Here is a 21763-nt window from a genome sequence, read left to right on the forward strand (position 1 = left end):
TGACATAGGAGTAAAACACAAGTCTCCAGGGCAGTTATGATCTAATTGTAATAGTTTATTTTATAAAGAGCCAACATTTCCGCATTACAAATTGCTACTGTAACCAAAGCAGCTGTACAAAAAGCCAGAGCATTTAACTTGCAAGCTTTGGACATTTCATTGAAGACGTTGACATTGGCAAGAAATGGAACCACGAGATAAGGTAATTAAAATGAAATGGCATTAACAGTGGTCCTTCACATCACATGGAGATACTTCCTACCACATTCCCTGCTCAATGCATAGACTTCATTTTATTGTACTATGGCTATAAGTCCCTTAAAATCAAACAAATCCATTGTTCCATTTGTATCATATGATGGTTCCAGTCTTTTGCACATACTATACTGATGGTGCTGAATACATGTACACACTTCTGCACTGAACACACACGCATGTTTGTGTTTAATACTTCATAGTAACACTTTGTTTGACGGTTTAATTTTCCAGTTCTATTTCACTGGTCAACACAAGAACAAGATATAACAGGTTATTTCCATTATATACACCATCTTATTTCTTCCCTTCCATCTGTCCCTGCAGCTGTGGCCACTTGTCTCTGAAGCCTGCAACCTATAACTGTACTATTGTCAGATCAGCAGATATTGTTTTATTTCTACTTGGGTAATGCTTAGTGGAACTAAGAAACCATCCATTAACACTGCATCAATATTGCAATGGAATCACCAAAAACAGATAGTTTGGGTAGGGTAGAGCAGTTTGTATGACAACAAAGGGAAACCTAGGAACACCATGGCGTATGCCTCTGTCAAAGATGTTTAATCAATTAATATTTATATATTGATTTTTGCCTTGTGGATTTCTAGCGTGCCTAGCCTTGTTGTTCCCCCTAAGCTGAGGTGCTGGAGCATCACCACCCAAACCACAATTTATATATGGTGAATTCTGGAATGTCTATTTGTGCTATAAATATATTTTGTAGGTAAGTGCAATATCATATAATGCTACTAGCTGACCTTGTACTACTTATAGAGCTGGCATGTCCAAAGTCCGGCCCGCTGGCCAATTCCGGCCTGGTTTCAAATTTACAACGGCCCGCAGCCTCCGTCATGAAATTAATAATAATGCGGCCCACCAGCACAGTGCGATCGGGATTATTCACTCCCAGAGATGGAATCGCGCAGCAATAGACACGTAATGGAACGTAGTGACGCGCCTCGGAAGGTGTTACTGGCATGTAGTAACGAGCCAATCTCGCATACTTCTTTAGTTTACTTTACTGGCACGTCAGTACTTCTATTGACACCTTCAGCCCTAAAGAAGTATGTGAGAGAGGAGCATCATTATGTGCCAGTTACACCTTCAGCGGGGCATCACTATGGGCCAGTACATGTCTATTACTAACGCCTTCAGCACACAGGCAGCAGTATAGACCAAGTGGCAGATCATTTCACTAATGTGCCGAATATTACTGCTACGGCTACGCGATTCCTTGTTTAAATGAGGCGCGGAGAATAAGTCCAAACAGACTCCACTTCTCCACTGCCTAAACGCCGTGTACGCGTCCATCTCCGGAAGTGAATGATCCTGGAATGAATGATCCTGATCGCAAGCTAGCTACCTTGGAAGGGATAGCAGTGTCAGGCTGAATGGTTGGTCCCCACACATTTTCACTTTACCAAATCTGGCCCTTGTAAGGGATGTTTATTGAGATTTTTTGTTAGATGTGTATCAGGAGCATTATATCTTTTTTAGAAGCAGAATCTATTTTATACCATAGGACCTCCAGTTTATGTTTTTCAGGAAAAAATGGTGTAAAATTGGGAAAATACATTGCTTGTTATATATTGGAGGGAGCATAAAAATGGCATAAAATTAAGGAAATCTTAAAATCAGGGGGTGTAAAATTGCTGTAATTGATATCATCTAAAATATAAGACTCAAAGCAGAAATTGCCTCAAAAGCTCGATGAAGTTGGAGGGATAGTGAAATAATTGTATATGTTGGTCCAGCAATGTTGGACTGAGACACTGAAAGAAACCCCTATAGGCTCCAGGTCTGTGCAGTAGAGGTCTGTGGAGCTGGGGCATGAGGCATCAGCTGGAGGCAAGTGTTGATCAATAGCAACAGGCTGTGAAGATCAGTTCTTGGGTCTCAACTCTGCCGACTGCCATTGTGCCTGGACATTACCGGGGTCATTAATTTACAACTGTAAGTGCAGAAAGCATGAAATCTCCATGTTTATACCCACAATTCCAGCAGCTTTGCAGCCATATAGGAAGTCCTCTGCAGTTGCACCTGATGCATCAAAACAAATTGCCTTGCATTGTGACACAAATAGATTGCAGCTAAAGTGTTTGTAGTGGGGATGGAGCCACTTTCAGCACCTGAGCAGCAATAGCATGTGATTATTTGCCAGTCTGCAGAGCTTAATTTATGCAGAACATTGAGGGAACCCAGTAAATGTGACCGTGTTCTAAATTTGCCGGGTTTCCGGCATCAATAGGCGAACGTGTGCTCAGTTCAACGCAGGGGTGGAGTAGACAGACTGGTGTCAAGCATAACTATACAGAAGTACAATGTTACATTTTGCAAATTTTAATTTGTTTTCTAAAGAATGTTGCATCTGAAAGTCACCAACTAAGGGGCATGGAATGGACAGATTTCCAAGCGGCAAGAGAAAAATAGAAGCCTAATGACTATAAAGGAGCCCATGCAAATGCCAAAGCCAACAGAAACAGCCGCAATGATGCGGCGATGCAACCTTCATCCATGCATAAGTCCAACTTCACAGTAAAAAAAGCAATAATAGCTAGTGATGTAGAAAGACTCTTGTTCTGCTTCTCAAATGATTAGAACTGAAAGGAAGTATTCTAGGTAGACAAGTAGAACGAGCATCTATTTCACTCAAACATCATCAAGCTGCCCTTAACTGTTCCTATTAGGGGGGCAGCCATACAGTTTTGGAATAAATGTTCCAAAATTTTGCAGAATAGTGTGTGTTATTTGAAGGATTTAATATATATTGGTGTGTATTTTTTTTTTAAAAGTTTATAGCTGCACTTAGACCTTAACATCATGACTCCTTGTTCATTTCCGCATTGTTTACCACTTGAATATGTTTCAGGGGCACAGGACAAACCTGGAGGAGTGCTTTTAACAATCTGATATATAGATATAAAAAAAACATATATTTTGTTGTTCAGACCCTTTTGGGCTCAATATACTGTAGGATAACAGTTGCATATTAACGGGATATCTGTAGGGCTCCTACCAAAGGTTAGTTTGGCCCACTGGGACAACGTAGGACCAGAAGGTTTTGCTTATGCACCAATATCACACAAACACAGGACCCTCCTTACAGAAGAAACATTAACCAGTAAGCATGGGGTTTTTAGTGTTGCATCTCTGGGAGTTTCCCTACAGAAAAGATATATCAAATTTCAAATCAGCTTCCCATTATTACCTGAGAATCATGGGGCCATATAATATGCTTTGGGGAGATGTAGTGTCTGAGGCTTGTTGAGGGCAGATATGGAAAAGGGAATATATAGTAATAATCAGCATAGAATTTTGAATACCATTGCCCACATGTAATACCATTTACTATAATTCTACCCTATAATATGTAAGCTGATAATATGATGTCACAGGAACTTCCACTCGGTGATATCACAGATGCACTTAATTTGGATTGAACTTCTATCTACTTTGTGCATCACATTCAGTTATCTGGCACAAGCAGATGCTGCCCTCAATGACTATAAACTGGTTTTTCCTAAAGCTTTTAACTATATGCACTATTAACAATTTCCTATTTACATGTTACATGTTTACATGTCACTAATGTAACACATGCCTGATTTGACACCATATAATATTCCCCCAAGATTCTAAACGGAACTATCCTACCGGCATTGTCTAATTAGCTGTTTTCATTCTGAGCCTCAGTGCTACCATCTAGCGCCCCCCACTGATGTTGCACACCTTACAGCTGGGGTCCTTTTTGGCATTCGCTGTGGAAAGGCTCATCAGTTGATGCCCACTGATCTCTCCTAGCTGCCCCAGCCCAAGTGGAACTGGGTCTGTGTAGAGCACTTCTAGGATGAGATCCTGTGCATGCCTGTACCCTGCCTTCTCCCCACGGGTCAAGAAAGGGTTGTCCTGTGGGTCCAGCAGTGGAAGACGCTTACTGCAGAACACATCTCCTTGAGAACCTTGAGGTGACAAGACCAGGACAACATAGTGATAAGCACTGTACATACAGTAGAAATCAGCAAAGTACAGATTTGTACCCTCATGGAAGAAATGCCCAGCAGGCACGGTCAGCCTCCATCTGCCGTAGGGTGAGTCGTTTGGAGGATGCCCTGTGTTGAACTCGGTGTTGCAGCTAAAAAACACTCCATGGAGGGTTCCACTGACGGGTGAACCATGGCTGCCACTCTGGTCTTTTAGAGAAGGAAGCATTACGCACCCCCATTTATCCCTGCCAGAAACAGAACATGAGTTATTATAATAATGAGTTAGTATGATAATGAGTTCGTATTCATCGTATTTATTGAGGTTCTTAAAGTGAGAACCAACTTTAGAAATTGAGATTATACCTGTATTTACAAGGAATGAGGATGTAATTTTCTGGGTTCAAAAGATGCTATCTTCTTCATTTGTTAATTTAAAGCAAATTGCTGGAATGGGTACCTGCCTTCCCTTGGCTGTAATAAGCCATATGATTCTCCAGAGACAGGGCTAGCAACAATGTGATGTCCAAATATTATATAATGCCAAAAGAGCATTTGGTAATTCTAGAATTCACCTATGAGACATTCCCATTACCCCAGGTACTGAATGCAGACATCTTGCCAGCCATTGTATTTGCACACATGTTGACGGATCCCTTGGTAGAAGAATTTTAAAACAGCAACACCGTCATTTTCTTATTTCTGAAAAGCCTTTAATTGGGCATAGGGGCATCACAGCAACGTTTCAGGCCTTGCGGCCTTTTATCAAGCTTACTGACAAACAATAAAAACAGCTATTTATAGTCTACAGCACCACCTAGTGGTCATTAATGTGTACAATTTTACTTACAAGACAATATAGATCAAAGTGTAACAAATCAGTACAAAGTGTCTTTTACAATGTTGCCAACCGATAGTGAAAGTCTTAAGGTGAACATTTGAAAAGGTGTATTCAACAAATGTATCTGTAAAGCAAGTTCATATTCAATAATTTAATTAAAAAAAGGGGTATAAAGAATTATATAAAAATAGGACTCAAATTGTATTCTTTATTTAAACCCCATGGCTCTAAAGTTTACAAAGTTCTGATCCAAAATGCTTCACTATATAATAGTTCTTTTTGTTGATTACCTCCCTGTTGTTTAGTTTGAATAGTCTCAATTACTTGGAATTTCAGTTGGTTCACTCTTAATGAAATAACCAGCCACTGCTTGTTCCTTTTTTCCTGTATTAATTCCCGATTTATGTTCCCTGATGCGTTCACGGATTGCTCTCTTGGTTTGGCCCACATATGCAAGCCCACGTGGGCATTTAATTATATAAATTGCATGTGTTGAGCTACACGAGTAGCGATCCTTAAAGTTTATGGGGTATCCCTTACTAGGGTGGAAAAACACTATTACCCTGTTGTACATTAGAACAACAATTACAATTGTAGCAGGGAAATGTCCCCATTTTCCCATTCCTGTCCTTATCTGTGTTCCTATTTTGTCTTATATCTGAGTGCACCAGCATGGAGCCTAGTGATCTCCCTTTCTTATAGGCTATGACAGGTAGTCTATTGAACGCAGTGATTTGGGGTAAATTTTCTTTCAATAAGCGTATTGTGGCTGCAGATGAGACAGTTGATAAAAGATTAGGAGAGATGTGTGATAAATTTCAGGAGAGAGAATACACTGATAACCTTCTTAGGACACAAATAAATGAGATCCAGAAACAAAGCCGAACAGAGATGTTAAAGGACAAGCCAAGAAATAGGGAGAGTAAAGTCACATTTGTGACACAGTACAATACATTGAGCAAACAGATTGCAAGTATTTTGTGACACCAATGGCCTTTATTGATAGAAAACTTACCCCAAATCACTGCGTTCAATAGACCATCCTGGCATAGCCTATAAGAAAGGGAGATCACTAGGCTCCATGCTGGTGCACTCAGATATAATGCAAAATAGGAACACAGATAAGGACAGGAATGGAAAAATGGGGACATTTCCCTGCTACAATTGTAATTGTTGTTCTAATGTACAACAGGGTAATAGTGTTTTTCACCCTAGTAAGGGATACCCCATAAAATTTAAGGATCGCTACTCGTGTAGCTCAACACATGCAATTTATATAATTAAATGCCCACGTGGGCTTGCATATGTGGGCCAAACCAAGAGAGCAATCCGTGAATGCATCAGGGAACGTAAATCGGGAATTAATACAGGAAAAAAGAAACAAGCAGTAGCTGGCCATTTTATTAAGCATGCTCACAGAGTGAACCAACTGAAATTCCAAGTAATTGAGACTATTCAAACTAAACAACAAGGAGGTAATCAACAAAAAGAACTATTATATAGAGACGCAATTTTGGATCAGAAAATTGGAAACTTTAGAGCCATGGGGTTTAAATAAAGAATACGATTTGAGTCCTATTTTTAGATAATTCTTTATCCCCCTTTTTTTAATTGAATTATTGAATATGAACTTGCTTTATGTTCTTATTTTTTACAGATACATTTGTTGAATACACCTTTTCAAATGTTCACCTTAAGACTTTCACTATCGGTTGGCAACATTATAAAAGACTCTTTGTACTGATTTGTGCCACTTTGACTTATATTGTCTTGTAAGTAAAATTGTACACATTAATGACCACTAGGTGGTGCTGTAGACTATAAATTGCTGTTTTTATTGTTTGTCAGTAAGCTTGATAAAGGGCCGCAAGGCCTGAAACGTTGCTGTGATGCCCCTATGCACAATTAAAGGCTTTTAAGAAATAAGAAAAATACAGTGTTGCTGTTTCAAAATACTTCTACCTATGATTATTCCAATGGAAATGGTCATTGAAGCGACGTGCACTGTCTTCATAGAGTTTGACAATCGTTGTGCTAACTATTTGCTACTACACGAAGGATCCCTTGGTCCCCTGCTCAACATAGTGAACAATATTATATGAAAATGATCATAACATGGTATCAGTTGAACACAACCATTTATCTAAGCATCTAAGATCAGTAGAAGGTTGCCTCGGGTAAGAGAATTAGCTTTAAAGGAAACCAAAGTCCAAGAAAGTATTAGGCTAAAGATATTACACTGTATATATTGAGCTTCTGTACCAGCCCAAGGCAATCACAGTCTTTAAAGGATAAGTAAACCTTAAAAAATTTTGTTTACTTATCACTAAAGATATGGGTTTCAGAATTTCCCCCAGTAGCTGTTGAAGAAGAAGTTGTTTAGCCATGAAGGAATCTGTTTACCTAGTCTAAGGTCTATGTGAAGCAGATTTTGATGGACATGTCTCATATTGTTGCTGCAGCTGTCTTGACATTTTCAAGGTGTCCATGAAATGGAGGCAAGGTGGCAGTTACTACTAATATGAGGGTTTAAACGTAAATATACAATGAATACAAGATGTTATGACCTCATAAATTAAGCCCGCAGGGGTCCCCAACCTTTTTTACCCGCGAGTCACATTCAAATGTACAAAGAGTTGGGGAGCAACACAATCATGAAAAAGTCCCTTGGGGTGCCAAATAAGGGCTGTGATTGGCTATTTGGTAGCCCCTATATGAATTGCCAGACTACAGGAGGGTCTACTTGGCACTATACTTCGTTTTTATGCATTTAAAACTTTCTTCCAAGCCTGGAATTCAAAAATAAGCACCTGCTCACAAGCTACTGGTTGGGGATCACTGAATTAAGGTCTATTTATTGTGAGGTAAAAAAGTAAACATGAGAATAAACCCTGTTTGTTAGTAGATTCTATTTTCTCTTTATAAGGAATCACAGTGTGCTGCAGTCTCCCCAGTGCGACTAATGTGCCTCGTGTAACCAAGAGTTCTATTCTTTGATGAATCTGCACTTTTAAGTCTACGGTAAGCAGCCATGGCTTATAAATAAACCCATTCCCAAGAGATTAGAAGGAACACTGTACAAGGAGATGTGTTCCATTTTACTAGTTTTATAGCAGCATTTTGTTGTATGTACTCAGAATAAGAGGTGTGTATGAGGAAACTTTGTGGAGACCGCACAGGACTGACGTTATTTGTGTAGAGTTACTTTCTCTAACCCACCTGACATATTGGAAGTATTCCGAGGTCTGGTTCCTGTAGAAGACTTGGAAAGGTAACATGCGACCAGCGATGCCCTCTGCTTTTACCTGCAGCTGTCTCACTTGCTCCATGGCATAATCTGGATTGGATGTAACAAGAATCAGTTGCGTCCTTGGCTTTGGTTTGGTCAAGAATCCGTAATCAAATGCTGAAAATTGCCAACGGTGGGCCAGATTCAATTCAATGACAAAAAGATATCTGGATGCAATTCAGTTCAGAAAAACATATGTCACGATTTATCATGTGAAAACTCTATTGAAGGCTAAGGGAAAAAAACTGGAACTGAATTTGGAGAAAAGTATATTTTCTCCTCGAATTGAATCTCGTCCATGAGTTTTCACATGATAAACCATGAATTTTGAATCTGGCCCAATGTAAGAAAAGTATAAACTCTCCTGATCAGCACTTTACCACGCCAAGTATGGCTAGAAGTTGCTGTGCCCCACAACAAAATCCTTTAAAGGGATACTGTCATGGGAAAAAATTTTTTTTCAAAATGAATCAGTTAATAGTGCTGCTCCAGCAGAATTCTGCACTGAAATCCATTTCTCAAAAGAGCAAACAGATTTTTTTAGATTCAATTTTTAAATCTGACATGGGGCTAGACATTTTGTCAATTTCCCAGCTGCCCCTGATCATGTGACTTGTGCCTACACTTTAGGAGAGAAATGCTTTCTGGCAGGCTGCTGTTTTTCCTTCTCAATGTAACTGAATGTGTCTCAGTGGGACATGGGTTTTTACTATTGAGTGTTGTTCTTAGATCTACCAGGCAGCTGTTATCTTGTGTTAGGGGCTGTTATCTGGTTACCTTCCCATTGTTCTTTTGTTTGGCTGCTGGGGGGGAAAAGGGAGGGGGGTGATATCACTCCAACTTGCAGTACAGCAGTAAAGAGTGATTGAAGTTTATCAGAGCACAAGTCACATGACTTGGGGCAGCTGGGAAATTGACAATATGTCTAGCCCCATGTCAGATTTCAAAACTGAATATAAACAAATCTGTTTGCTCTTTTGAGAAATGGATTTCAGTGAAGAATTCTGCTGGAGCAGCACTATTAACTCATTCATTTTGAAAAAATGTGTTTTTCCCATGACAGTATCCCTTTAAGGACCCTTTAAAAGGACATGTTTCATTAAGATATATTGTAACAACATATACCATGCTTGGTCTCTGTACTTTCTGGGTCCCCCAGCAGACTCATAGGGGCAGGTTCACTAAAGGGTGAAGTGGCTAACGCTAGCAACTTTTCACCAGTGTTGCCATAGCCAATTCACTAACAGGCACAGGCGCCAATTCGCTAGTGAACGGGTCATTCACACTCTATCGTCAGGCGACTTTTCGCTCTGGCGAACGATCGTTACTCCGCAAATTCAATTAAGTGTGGATTTTACTGAACCATACCTCTTTAGCCAGAGTTGTTTTCACCACCTCAGACTGGCGAAGTGGTAAAAAGAAGCTCGACTTACATCATATCCTGTCTGCCAAAATGCATTAAAGTTCAATAAAACACTGGCGACTTTTCCTTTTTTTGAAGCGGGATTGGCTGCAAAAGTCCTAACTTGAACTTTTTTTGGGTAACCGGTTTTCTCCAGAAATTTCATAACATATGAATCATTTTACAGTGGGCTCACTACAGTGGGAGTTATATTAACTGTCTTGTCTTTATTAAGGTTCCCTGGACATGTGTAATAAAAACCGGCAACCTCCATATGCAAATTGACCTAAGCGCAAGATCACTAAAAATGTTTCGCTAGGCACAAATGAATGCTAGCGCATTTTTGCTATAAAAAACTTGCACACCCGAAGTAACGCTAGCGAAAAGTCGTGAGCGTTCGATGCCTCGGATGTAAATTCGCATTATAGTGAATTAGAGTATTCGGAATGCATTTGCGCCTGGTGAAGTGGAACAAGGGGTGCAAAGCTGATGCTGGCGAAAATGTGCCCTTTAGTGAATCTATCCCATGGTGGTCTCTTTCCTCTATAGTTACACCGTGCCATGAGCATCTCAGATCACACTGAGCATGGTTAATATTGCTGACACCAGGGAAGGTTGACCAGTCAGCATCTCTAAATAAATAAACCCTATCTATAAATCTTGTCTTATAGCTCAGCAACAAGTGGTTGAGTGGAAACTTCCCTCTCCCCCCCCAAAAAAACACTTTGCTCCAAATATATTAAAGACGGGCTATAAAAGGGCAATTCTAGAGATGTATGTTATGTGTTGATACACTTATGTTTGTGAACAATGGTAGGTCTCACCTCCAGTGCAGAAGCTGAGTGTTTCGCTCCAGCCAGACACAGTATATTCGCCATCACTGCGTTTTATGGCAGTCTGCACGGCCAGTGTGTACTCAGTGCGAGGGCTCAGGAACCAATGACCACGGACCATCATGGGTAGAGCTACAGCCTTCGCCACCAATTTGGTTGGCACATCCTTGGTATAAAAGATAGTTCCCATTAGATATTACAGCTCAGCTACACACATACAGACACTGATGGGTGGTTCTCAGTGCCATTTGGCAGGATCCAGGCTGAATATAATCTGGGTCTGTTTGCATCACCTCCACAAAAAAAAACCTCTACTTGAGTAATTGCAGTTTCCGGTTATTCTTCGTACTAACCTAATACAGTCCTGTGTTTTGATTCAATGTACCTCTGCTGCTGAGCTGCTTTCTTCACTCACTGTCAGATGATATATGACAGGCAATTTCATCTTGTAACCAAAGTTACCAAAGTTATCAGCTTGCTCTACAATGTCCATAAATGTTGAAATTTGGCTATGCAAGAGCGAGCAACAAAGCTTCAAAAAAGAACACGAATCAAAGAACTGTAATAAAATTACCCTAACACTGGAATTGAATTTATTCACTTGCCCGGATGCAATAGATCTACTAGGAGTTAGCTTAGCCAGTGAAGTAGATTTACCCTTTAAGATGAGCCCTGAATGTTATAACTCAATGTTATAATCCAAATCACATGTTGACATGATAGGACGATATGAAATTAGATTGTATGCATGGACTGACTAATTAGACTTGTGCCAGGGAATTGTACAGGTATGGGATCTGTTATCCGGAAACCCATTATCCAGAAAGCTCCGAATTACTGAAAGGTCGTCACCCATAGACTACATTTTATACAAATTTAAAAAAAAAAACGATTGACTTTTTCCCTGTGATAATAAAACAGTAGCTTGTACTTGATCCAAACCAAGATATAATTAATCCTTATTGGAAGCATAACCAGCCTATTGGGTTTATTAAATATTTACAAGATTTTCTAGTAGGTATGAAGATCCAAATTACAGAAAGATCCATTATCTGGAAACCCCCCAGATCCAGAGCATTCTGGATAGTGGGTCCGATACCTATATCTAAAATTTGAGTCCCTGTTATTTTCTTATAATATGTAAGAGGGATTGGTTGTCAATATTTTCAATATGGAGCAACCACATGTGCTGCACACAGAATGCTTCAAACATTGGTAGACTTATTTGTGACTTTCATAAGGATCATATATCATAACGCAGTTTGTATTTTAGGTTTGGTATAAAATAGAGAGGATTGCAAAGCCTTACAAAAGACTAGAGACAGACCATTCATCCATGATATGAAAATTAGAATTTTTGTGGTTGTAGACCAAGGTGCTTGCTCAGCAGGCAGAGGATCAATAACGATAACAACATTGAGAATAAGCACAAAAATAACTCAGCAGCTCACCCTGTGTTTGAACTTGTTCTCTTTCTGTCCTCCCTTCTTGTTCAGGTCTATGAAGTAATGAGTAATCCGGTGTAAGTCATATGGCGGGATGTCCCAGGACACGCGGAAGGAATCACATGTAATATCACTGATCTCAATCCCATGGGGGGCAGAAAGTGGAGGCTCCATTCCCTGTGGCAATCGAGAGAGAGCCCTTATGATTCTGGCTGGCAACAATGTGTAGTCATTAGGGATGTCGCGGACTGTTCGCCCGCAAACTAATTCGCGCGAACATCGACCGTTCGCGTCCGCCGAATGTTCGCGAACGTTGCGCAACGTTCGCCAATTTGGGTTCGCCTTAGCTGGCGCTTTTTTTTGCCATTTCTCCCCCAGACCAGCAGATACATGGCAGCCAATCAGGAAGCTCTCCCTCCTGGACCACCCCCACACCCCCTGGACCACTCCCCTTCCATATATAAACTGAAGCACTGCAGCGTTTTTTCATTCTGCCTGTGTGTGCTTGGAAGAGCTAGTGTAGGGAGAGAGCTGTTAGTGATTTGAGGGACAGTTGATAGTAACTTTGCTGGCTAGTAATCTACTTGATACTGCTCTGTATTGTAGGGACAGAAGTCTGCAGGGATTTGAGGGACATTTTAGGTTAGGTAGCTTTGCTGGCTAGTAATGCCACCTAGCTGTGTGAGCTTGTTCACATTCTGTCTAAATAATAACAATAATAATTCCGTGTCCGTAAACACCACCTGAGTGACGTTTTTCAAGCAGCAATAATATATTCCGTATCCACTACTGTATACGTTGACCTTGCAGGCATTGTTTCCCCAGTCTTTAACCAAGTGCCACCTAGCTGTGTGACGTAGTGTGATTTCTGCCCTTTACAGCACAAAACGCAGCGCTGTGTCAACAATGTATTTTTCAGAAACATTTTTGCCCTTGATCCCCCTCTGGCATGCCACTGTCCAGGTCGTTGCACCCTTTAAACAACTTTAAAATCATTTTTCTGGCCAGAAATGTCTTTTCTAGCTTTTAAAATTCGCCTTCCCATTGAAGTCTATGGGGTTCGCAACGTTCGCGAACCGTTCGCATTTTTGTCCGGACGTTCGCGAACATGTTCGCGAACATTTTTTCCAGCGTTCGCTACATCCCTAGTAGTCATCCTAAAGGCCACCATTTAACTTCCAAGTCAACCCAAAGACCACTATGTGACCATGTTAGACCTGACTGATCCAAGAGCAGTTTGTACTTAAAAATAAAGATAAATAAATGAAGCACATTTACGTGTTGATTGTTGGTTGGTACTGTAAATTTACAGATGTGAGAAACCTAAGAAAAATAAGGTGCCTGACTTGCAATGAAGTGCACCAGGGCTTATTTTGCAGAATCGGGCACTATTGCGTCAAGAGCATCGTCCTTTGTTACCGTAATGACACATTGATTCTGTGGGGAAAATGCTTCCTTGTGGTAAAAACATGGAGACTGTGCTCAAAACTGAACTTTTCTCTTAGCGCACTTGCAGATGTACTGTACATGTGGCCTCTAGTATGGATACATTGTGCATGTGTGACCTGTAGGAAGGTACAGTAACTATCTGTAGTGATAATAAGGTGAGGAAAAGCCCATCCCACACCCAACCCTAACCCACACAATCTTAACCTGCATCAATCTCTAACCAACAAAACCTTAACCCACACCCAACTCTAACCCATAAAATGTTGCCATTGTAGGACCCACACCGACCCGTACCCACGTCTTCTCAGTCTGTACGCTACTTCTATACAAGCCTCTGGTTCTAGGACAGGGAATCTTCAGGAGCAGTGGAGTAGGGTGCTTCCCCAGTCTGACCTGCACCCAACCCTAATCTGCAGAAATCTCAACCTGAACCCACCCAACTGGTAGTCAACCAGCAGGTCCCTGCTAATTTCAGGTCAACTCGCACATCACTACTGTATAGATGTTCATGTGTGAGCTGCAGGTTTGTGCAGTCACTATACAGATGACAAGGAATCTAGCAGTGATACATATGTGAGCTTTAGATTTGTTCATCCTCAAGTCTATAGTGTAAAAAGTAATATTGCAGTGCACATGTGTGATCTGTAGGCTGGTGCAGTCTCTACTCAGATGCCAGTATGTGTGTGTAGGAACACAAGGCTCAGTACTGCGTGACAAGGAATGCTGCCATAGTCACAAGGACCTTGTGATGCTGAGCTGGCATTGGGCCCATGTACGTATCTCTGAGTCAGGCTGGCAGTTGCACACAGGGGGTGGCAGCACTTCCTGCATAATTTGGATGCATAGAGTTAGCTTACAAGCATATCTGCCATTAGAGAATATAAGATATACCCCCCTCCCCCATAACTCCAGCTTTTGGGAATATTTACCAGAAACTGCCATGAGTAAGGCAACATAATACAAGTAAATACTTAACTTTTAGGGGCAAATTTATCACAGGTTGTGATATTCTCCTTCTGCTCAGTCTTAACTAAAAAAAAAACGCTTCTCCCTGCAGTTTGTGATTTTTCTAAGATTCATCAGTTAATACCCAGCGTTTTTATGTACAGACATCCCAGGAGCTCAGAGATGGCGAGACCCAACCAAATGCAAGTAGAATTTTTGAAGATAGTCGCACAGACAGCACGTTTGTTGCAGGTGGGGAGCATACCCCTTGTATTTGAACCACCCTCCTGAAGAAGGGAGTGTGTACCCCCTCCTGAAACGTTGATGCACGGGTTGTTACAATAAAAGGGGTATGCGCCCCACCTGCAACAAACATGGCGTCTGTGCGACTCTCTTTAAAAATATTGACGTGTGCCAACTTTTTAGACGATCTGCACCACCAGTCAGGAGAAACATAGGAAAGGTGAAGAGGTGCGGCCTATTCAAATATGAGACCCAACCAAAGCAATGGGCTCACAGCCTGAGAAAACTGACACAAGGGCAATAAATGCATGAAGGTGAGTTAACTTGAGAAATGGTGATCTCTATTCCTCCCTTGCAAGATAAATAAGAAAAATCAGGTGTTTATTATTAGCAGTTGCATATGTACTTCAAAGGACAAGGAAAGGCAAAAAAATAAAATCCCATTTTTACGTTTTTTAATGAAAAAGATACCTATGTCCAATACACTTTAATTAAAAAATGTGTACCGTTTTTATAAGAAACCTGACTGGATGCAGTGAAATTCCCCCTTCATTTACAGCTGTGGAAAGGAATTGTCAGACGATCCCTAACTGCTGAGCAGGGAAACAATCATACTTATGAACAGCAGGGGGAGCCCCTGTCTTACTTCCCAGCCATGCAGAACTCAAGCAGCTTTGTTTGTTTCCCTCTAGAGCAGACGGCGACTACGTAGAGATTTGTATTGGATTTTATTTTTGCCTTTACATTCCCTTTACTGTTTTCAACTCCAGCTGCAGGAACAAAGATCATGGAGCCAGATTTAACTTGGATAAACTAGGATTCTATTTGGAGGATACTTTGCTGCAGCCACTGGTTATGGAGAGTTGGAGAAAGTTTGTATTAAAGGACATGTAAACCCTTTAAACCCTTACCATGTCTTTAGGTTGGGCACATATTTCCCATACAAAATGCATTATTGTCTCTGTATTGGGTCCCCTCCAATAGCCTACACTGTAGTGTTTTCCTGAATGCAAACAGGCGGCCATTTTCTATCGGCTACATCATCATTTATTTTTACATATCCAGCCTGATGACCTTGCTCAGAAGTTTTTTTTTGGTAATGTAACTTTATTAGCAAGTATGTGTAATCCTACTCATTTGTACATATAATCCCACTCAGTTATATGCATAATCCACTCATACTCATAAATATGCATACTCATGTGCATAATCCAACTCACTTATATGCATAATCCAACTCATATTCATAATCCCAATCACTCATATGCATAATCCCACTCATGATCACAATCCCACTCACTCATATGCATAATCCCACTCATACTCATAAATATGCATAATCATGTACATAATACCACTCACTCATATGCATAACCCCACTCATGCTCACAATCCCACTCACTCATATGCATAATCCCACTCATACTCATAATCCCACTCACTCATAAATGTAATATCACTCACTCATGTATGAGTGGGATTATTCACATGAGTGGTATTATGCATGAGTGAGTTGTATTATGCATGCATAAATGGGATTATGATGGATTATGCATTAATGGGTGAGAGTGAGTGGGATTATGCGTGAGTGAGTGGGAGTGAGTGGGATTATGCATGAGTAAGTGGTATTATGCATGAGTGAGCAGGGAGCGGATTATGCATAAATGATCAGGGAACGGATTATGCATAAATGAGCAGGATTATGAATGAGTGATAGGGATTATGCATGAGTGAGCGGGATTATGCATGAGTGAGTGGGAGTGAGTGAGATTATGCATAAGTGAGTGGTATTATGCACGAGTGAGCAGGATTATGCATAAATGAGCAGGGAGCGGATTATGCACGACTGAGCGGTATTATGTATGAGTGAGTGGGATTATGCATGAGTGCGTGGGATTATGTATGAGTGAGTGGGATTATGCATGAGTGAGTGGGAGTGAGTGAGTGAGTGAGTGGGATTATGCATGAGGGAGTGTGAGTGAGTGGGATTATGCATGAGTGAGTGAGATTATGCATGATTGAGCGGGATTATGCATAAGTGAGCAGGGAGCAGGATTATGCATAAATGAGCAGGATTATGAATGAGTGAACGGGATTATGCATGAGTGAGGATCATACATCCTTACTGTTAACCTTTTAACAACCAGAGTGGCAGTTATCTAAAGATTTCAAAGAGACCATTCACTGATTACATTTTTATGGGGGGGTTTACATGTCCTTTAAACAATACAAAAACTATAAAATCCACATTAGATTACATGACAACACAGGACCCAGTGCAGTCTGTATATTCTGATTATTAATCAGTCTTGCTGTATCAGCTTCTGGCAGATATTATTTGACTTGTGCTGTTTTGATAATTTATGACAATTCCTAAACAGCCCAGACCACACTGAGCATGTGCACAGTCTTGGTCTTGCAAAGATGTTTAACAGTTACAAGATGGTGACCCCTGTGGCCAACTTTGAAAGCATAAATCATTTGTTTGATTAGGCTTGTGGTGCAGTAAATTCATGTTTATATTTAGTATACAAAATACAGCATTTCTAGCCTTATTCTATTTTAGACTTTCCTTGTCCTTTCAATGTGATACCCATGCTCCTCTACTGCCCTGGGCTCTGTTCTTGGCTGTAATCATTAGGGAACTTTGTATTTGAAGCAAACATGCTAACAAATAGGTATTGAATACACAAATTGATTCCCTTCCAGACCTAGGTAGCTTGCAGTTTCAGCCTTCTGTTAGCTGCCATTGTCTCTTACTACGCTTTCTCAAATTGGCCATTAGTTTCCTTAACTCTACATGGCAGGGAGAACCCTAATAGCCTGTAAAGAAAAACACCAAAAATGATAGCAGCCTAGGAATTCCCCTACACTAAGCACAAGGTATTGTGATGGTTTAAGATGATAGTGGTCCTTTCATTTTACAGAGTAACAGAGGTGTATATTTACTGAGGAACTGTGCACCTCTTTGAAATTAGTTTTCTCTGGTGGTAGAAAAAGTTTTAATTAAGATGAACAGTTGAATTTTTACTTTTTTACCTCTACCTGTTCCCTCTCCTTGGGGCATCTGCTTTCACTGTTCCATCTCCCTACGTACTCCTCCCAGTCATCATTAGCTGGCTGTTCTTATCTCATGGTACTTTCTCCTTGCTGAGACTCCTCTCTGTGTCCCCTTACTATGGGTGCATTCCTCTGGTTTCTCTCCATGTGTCCATGGTTTCCTTCTCATTGATTGTTCCTCTTTTATTGTCCCTTATCACGGTACCCTCTCCAATGGTTCTCTCCTTTCATTGTCCCGACTCTTCGGGTGCTTCTTGCTTACTGCCCATTCTACTCATGTGCACCCATCATAGTTGCCACAGCTGATGGATAATGTTCTCTAACTATCCCTTCTATCTGGATCCAGCAGAATTCTGCACTGAAATCCGTTTCTCAAAAGAGCAAACAGATTTTTTTATATTCAATTTTGAAATCTGACATGGGGCTAGACATTTTGTCAATTTCCCAGCTGCCCCTGGTCATGTGACTTGTGCCTGCACTTTAGGAGAGAAATGCTTTCTGGCAGGCTGCTGTTTTTCCTTCTCAATGTAACTGAATGTGTCTCAGTGGGACATGGGTTTTTACTACTGAGTGTTGTTCTTAGATCTACCAGGCAGCTGTTATCTTGTGTTAGGGAGCTGTTATCTGGTTACCTTCCCATTGTTCTTTTGTTAGTCTGCTGGGGGGAAAAAGGGAGGGGGGTGATATCACTCTTACTTGCAGTACAGCAGTAAAGAGTGATTGAAGTTTGTCAGAGCATAAGTCACATGACTTGGGGCAGCTGGGAAATTGACAATATGTCTAGCCCCATGTCAGATTTCAAAATTGAATATAAAAACATCTGTTTGCTCTTTTGAGAAATGGATTTCAGTGCAGAATTCTGCTGGAGCAGCACTATTAACTGATTCATTTTGAAAAAAAATTTTTTTCCCATGACAGTATCCCTTTAATGTCTTCTCTGCCAAGGTCCACCCTTCTCACTTGCTTCTCATGCTCTTCTCTAACTTTCCATTCTACCTGCAGACACGGCTCTCACTGTCATCTCTCCCTCGGTGCTCTCCTCTAACTCTCTACTCTCGCTGCTCACTGACCCCACCACTAGGTCTGTACTTCTTTCCATTCATTATGAATATCAACTGCTTGTCTTCTTGGCACTCTTTTCCCAAACTCTCTAGTCCTTCTTATTCTAGATCCATTCTACCTCCTCACTCCCCAATTTTCGCTTCCTACGGTAAGAGCTGTGGGTGTATGTTATCTTTCCTTATCTCTACTTACAAGCCACCCACACATGTTGAATATCATCCTATCTGGCCTAGATCCTGCTTTGCAGCCCTTCTACCTTTTCTATATACACATCTACGCAACCCTGAGATCCAAATGTGTGCCCTTCTGTTGGACTGGGATGAAGACCAGCATCACCTTTACACTCATCTCCAACTGCAAAACAAGTACCACCATCAATGGTATGGTGGTGTTTATATCTAAGAGGAACATCTGTACTTATCTCATATTATATGTAATGGAATATCCACAACAACCATATTTTCCCCTGCCATTGTTACGCTTGTGCTGTAGGCAAACATAAAGATTACATTTCTGCATTAATGCCTGCACAGCCACTGAACTCTACCAAGCAAATGCATTATATAACATTTCCAGCTGACATAGGGTAAATTCCTCTTATTATTCCATTTGATAGTATATATTTCCCATGAGCTTTAGCATAACTACAGTTGCCAGTATCACCTGCTGGAAGTTGTAGTTCAACATCAAGTGAAGGCTACATGTTGAAAGGATAAAGCATTACTGACACTACTTTCCCTTATGGTACACATAGCACAGCACCAACCTCTTCCCAAAAAAGAGATCTATCTTTGGAAGGCAACAGATTCACTTTACTTTTCCAATCTACAAGGTCCCGGGAAGGTTTAGGGAAGCCTTGCCTTCTTGGTCACTCTGATTAGAGTATCACATATATATGTTCTGCAATGGGCATAACCCAGACCCCAAATACACCATTACGCATCACCATACAATCTGCACAGTATCACACTAAGTACGTGAAATTGTTATCTAATCAGTGCAAAAACTGTTCATACTCTGAGAAAAGAGACAGAAAGAGACAGGCACACAGAGGTTAGAGACACTCTAATGGGAGAGACAAGCATGTACTTATTTACAAAGCACTCTGAATGAGACATACCTTTGAGATATCTGGGTGCCTTACAGAGGAACGAGAGAGAGATGCAAGAAAGAATAGAGAGCGAGAGAGGAAAAACGCATGAGTAGGTGGGAAACAGCAAAGCATCGGGAGAGAGAGAGAGGTGATAGAGACTGGGGGGAGGAGAGAGAGAGATCAGAATTAGAAAGAGAGAGAGAGAGATCAGAATTAAAAAGAGAAAAATAAAGGGAGAGAAACATAAAACAAAAACAAATCATAAGTATACACGGGGAGAAAAGAGTGTCCCTTTTTCCATTTTCCTGGCACATATAAACCCATCAGCTGCTCCCCTAAAAAAAAAAGCTGAGTTAAAAACTCTCACTGATTCGGAATGACACATTCACGGCCCTGCGACAATGAAAGGGTTAAACGTGCATTACGTCACTTGTGCATCACACCAGTACAGCAGTGCTCTGCAGGAGGGGGTGCCGCAATCATTCAACTTAATTGGTCACTCAGTGCCATGTACCAATTACTAAGGAAGAACGTATAATAAAGTGATGCTATTGCTGTTAAGTATCTCCGACTGATACAGGGTGACAGTGATCTGTACAGCGGCTCAAGGGATAATGGCATGAAGGGTTAAAGGAAACATATAAGATAAATGAAAAAACCCTCATTTTGTAGGCAATTATGTATACTCTATATGGTTGGTTTCACGTGCAAAAAATTAATATTATCTTTAAAAATGGCGCCTATATTTGAGCTCTTTATAGATCTATAGTACTCTGGTCGCTGTTTCAAATGAGGAGTGGGCGTGTCCTGATGGTCCCTGCCAGAAGCACAGTAGAAGGGGGGCAGCCAATCACAGCCCAGCAGTCACACAAACAAAGACAGGCTTCAGTTCCCTATCAGGTCAGCCTAGCTGCTGATTGGTTCCTGTCCTACAGTGCAGTGGGCTGAGCGCCGCCGGCTCCCCTGCACATCCTGGGAAAGGAGGCAGCAGGAAGTGGAACAGATGGGTGGGACTAGTAAGGTTTTTGCAGAAATTTTCAATAAATTAACCAGAAACACAACTTTTTCAAGCACATTCCTTCTATAGCTAAAATAGTAAAATGCACTGGCACATCTTGTTTTTTACATGTCTCCTTTAAAGGAGAACTAAACATCCCACTTTGATAAGTCCCCACTGGCCCCCCTCCCTGCCTCCCCCTGCTAAATGTTACCCCAATTGTGTCCCCTGTAGGATTACTGACCGCACATGGAGAGCAGGGGGGATCCTGGCCCATCCATCACCCGTGGCAGCTTGCAGTTGTGGCAGAGAGGGCCAGGACGCTAGCGCAGAGAGCATAATTGCTCTCTCTGCTCTAGAAGAGCCGAATTTCCGGTTTGAATAACGAAAATTCGGCTCTTAAAGTACCAGGAGCGGAGCTCTCGGTCGCCCTCTTCCAGCGATTCGGTAATGTTCGGGTCTTATTCCTTCCCTTCGCAATTTCCGTCACTTCGGGCGCATGCGCAGTTGTAACGAACCAGAAAACTGTTCCAACTGCGCATGCAGTTTATGAGGATTACCGAAGAGCCAAAGATGGCGCCGGTGAGCTCCGCTGCGCTCACTCTGCATGTGCGGTCAATAAGCCTACAGGGGACACAATTCTGGGATAACACTTAGCAGGGGGCAGGCAGGGAGGGGGGCCAGTGGAGGAGCCAGTGGGGACTTATCACAGTGAGGGGTTGAATTCTCCTTTAAGGGCTAAGGACATAAAGACTGATATAGGTGGTAAGAGGGTCCCTCTTCAGTGGACATGTATGATATTAAAGCATCAACCATTATTATATAGAAAGTAGAAGTCCGTATGAACAAACATTGACAGACAGAAT

The 21763-nt window shown here is 41.2% G+C and overlaps 1 protein-coding gene across 1 annotated transcript; it reads right to left on the minus strand.

The window, feature by feature from the left end:
• Positions 1-1733: 1733 nt before the first annotated feature.
• phyhip.L (phytanoyl-CoA 2-hydroxylase interacting protein L homeolog) lies at positions 1734-20047 on the minus strand. The gene is made up of 5 exons (XM_018253513.2): positions 19928-20047; positions 12055-12225; positions 10595-10769; positions 8299-8416; positions 1734-4486 (listed from the first exon to the last, which is right to left on the minus strand). Exons 1-5 carry the CDS (start codon positions 20030-20032, stop codon positions 3961-3963), a joined length of 1095 nt encoding a protein of 364 aa, XP_018109002.2. The 5' UTR covers positions 20033-20047; the 3' UTR covers positions 1734-3960.
• Between the last annotated feature and the right edge of the window lie 1716 nt (positions 20048-21763).

Source organism: Xenopus laevis, chromosome 3L (assembly GCF_017654675.1).
Source record: "Xenopus laevis strain J_2021 chromosome 3L, Xenopus_laevis_v10.1, whole genome shotgun sequence".
Lineage (NCBI taxonomy): Eukaryota > Metazoa > Chordata > Amphibia > Anura > Pipidae > Xenopus > Xenopus laevis.

Bases quoted from the DNA above. Each gene is read 5' to 3' on its own strand.
- phyhip.L (XM_018253513.2), bottom strand. From the start codon at position 20,032: ATGCTTTGCTGTTTCCCACCTACTCATGCGTTTTTCCTCTCTCGCTCT. The intron at 12,226-19,927 runs GTATGTCTCATT...CGATTGCCACAG, and splicing joins GGCACCCAGATATCTCAAAG to GGAATGGAGCCTCCACTTTC. The intron at 4,487-8,298 runs GTGGGTTAGAGA...TGTTTCTGGCAG, and splicing joins GAATACTTCCAATATGTCAG to GGATAAATGGGGGTGCGTAA.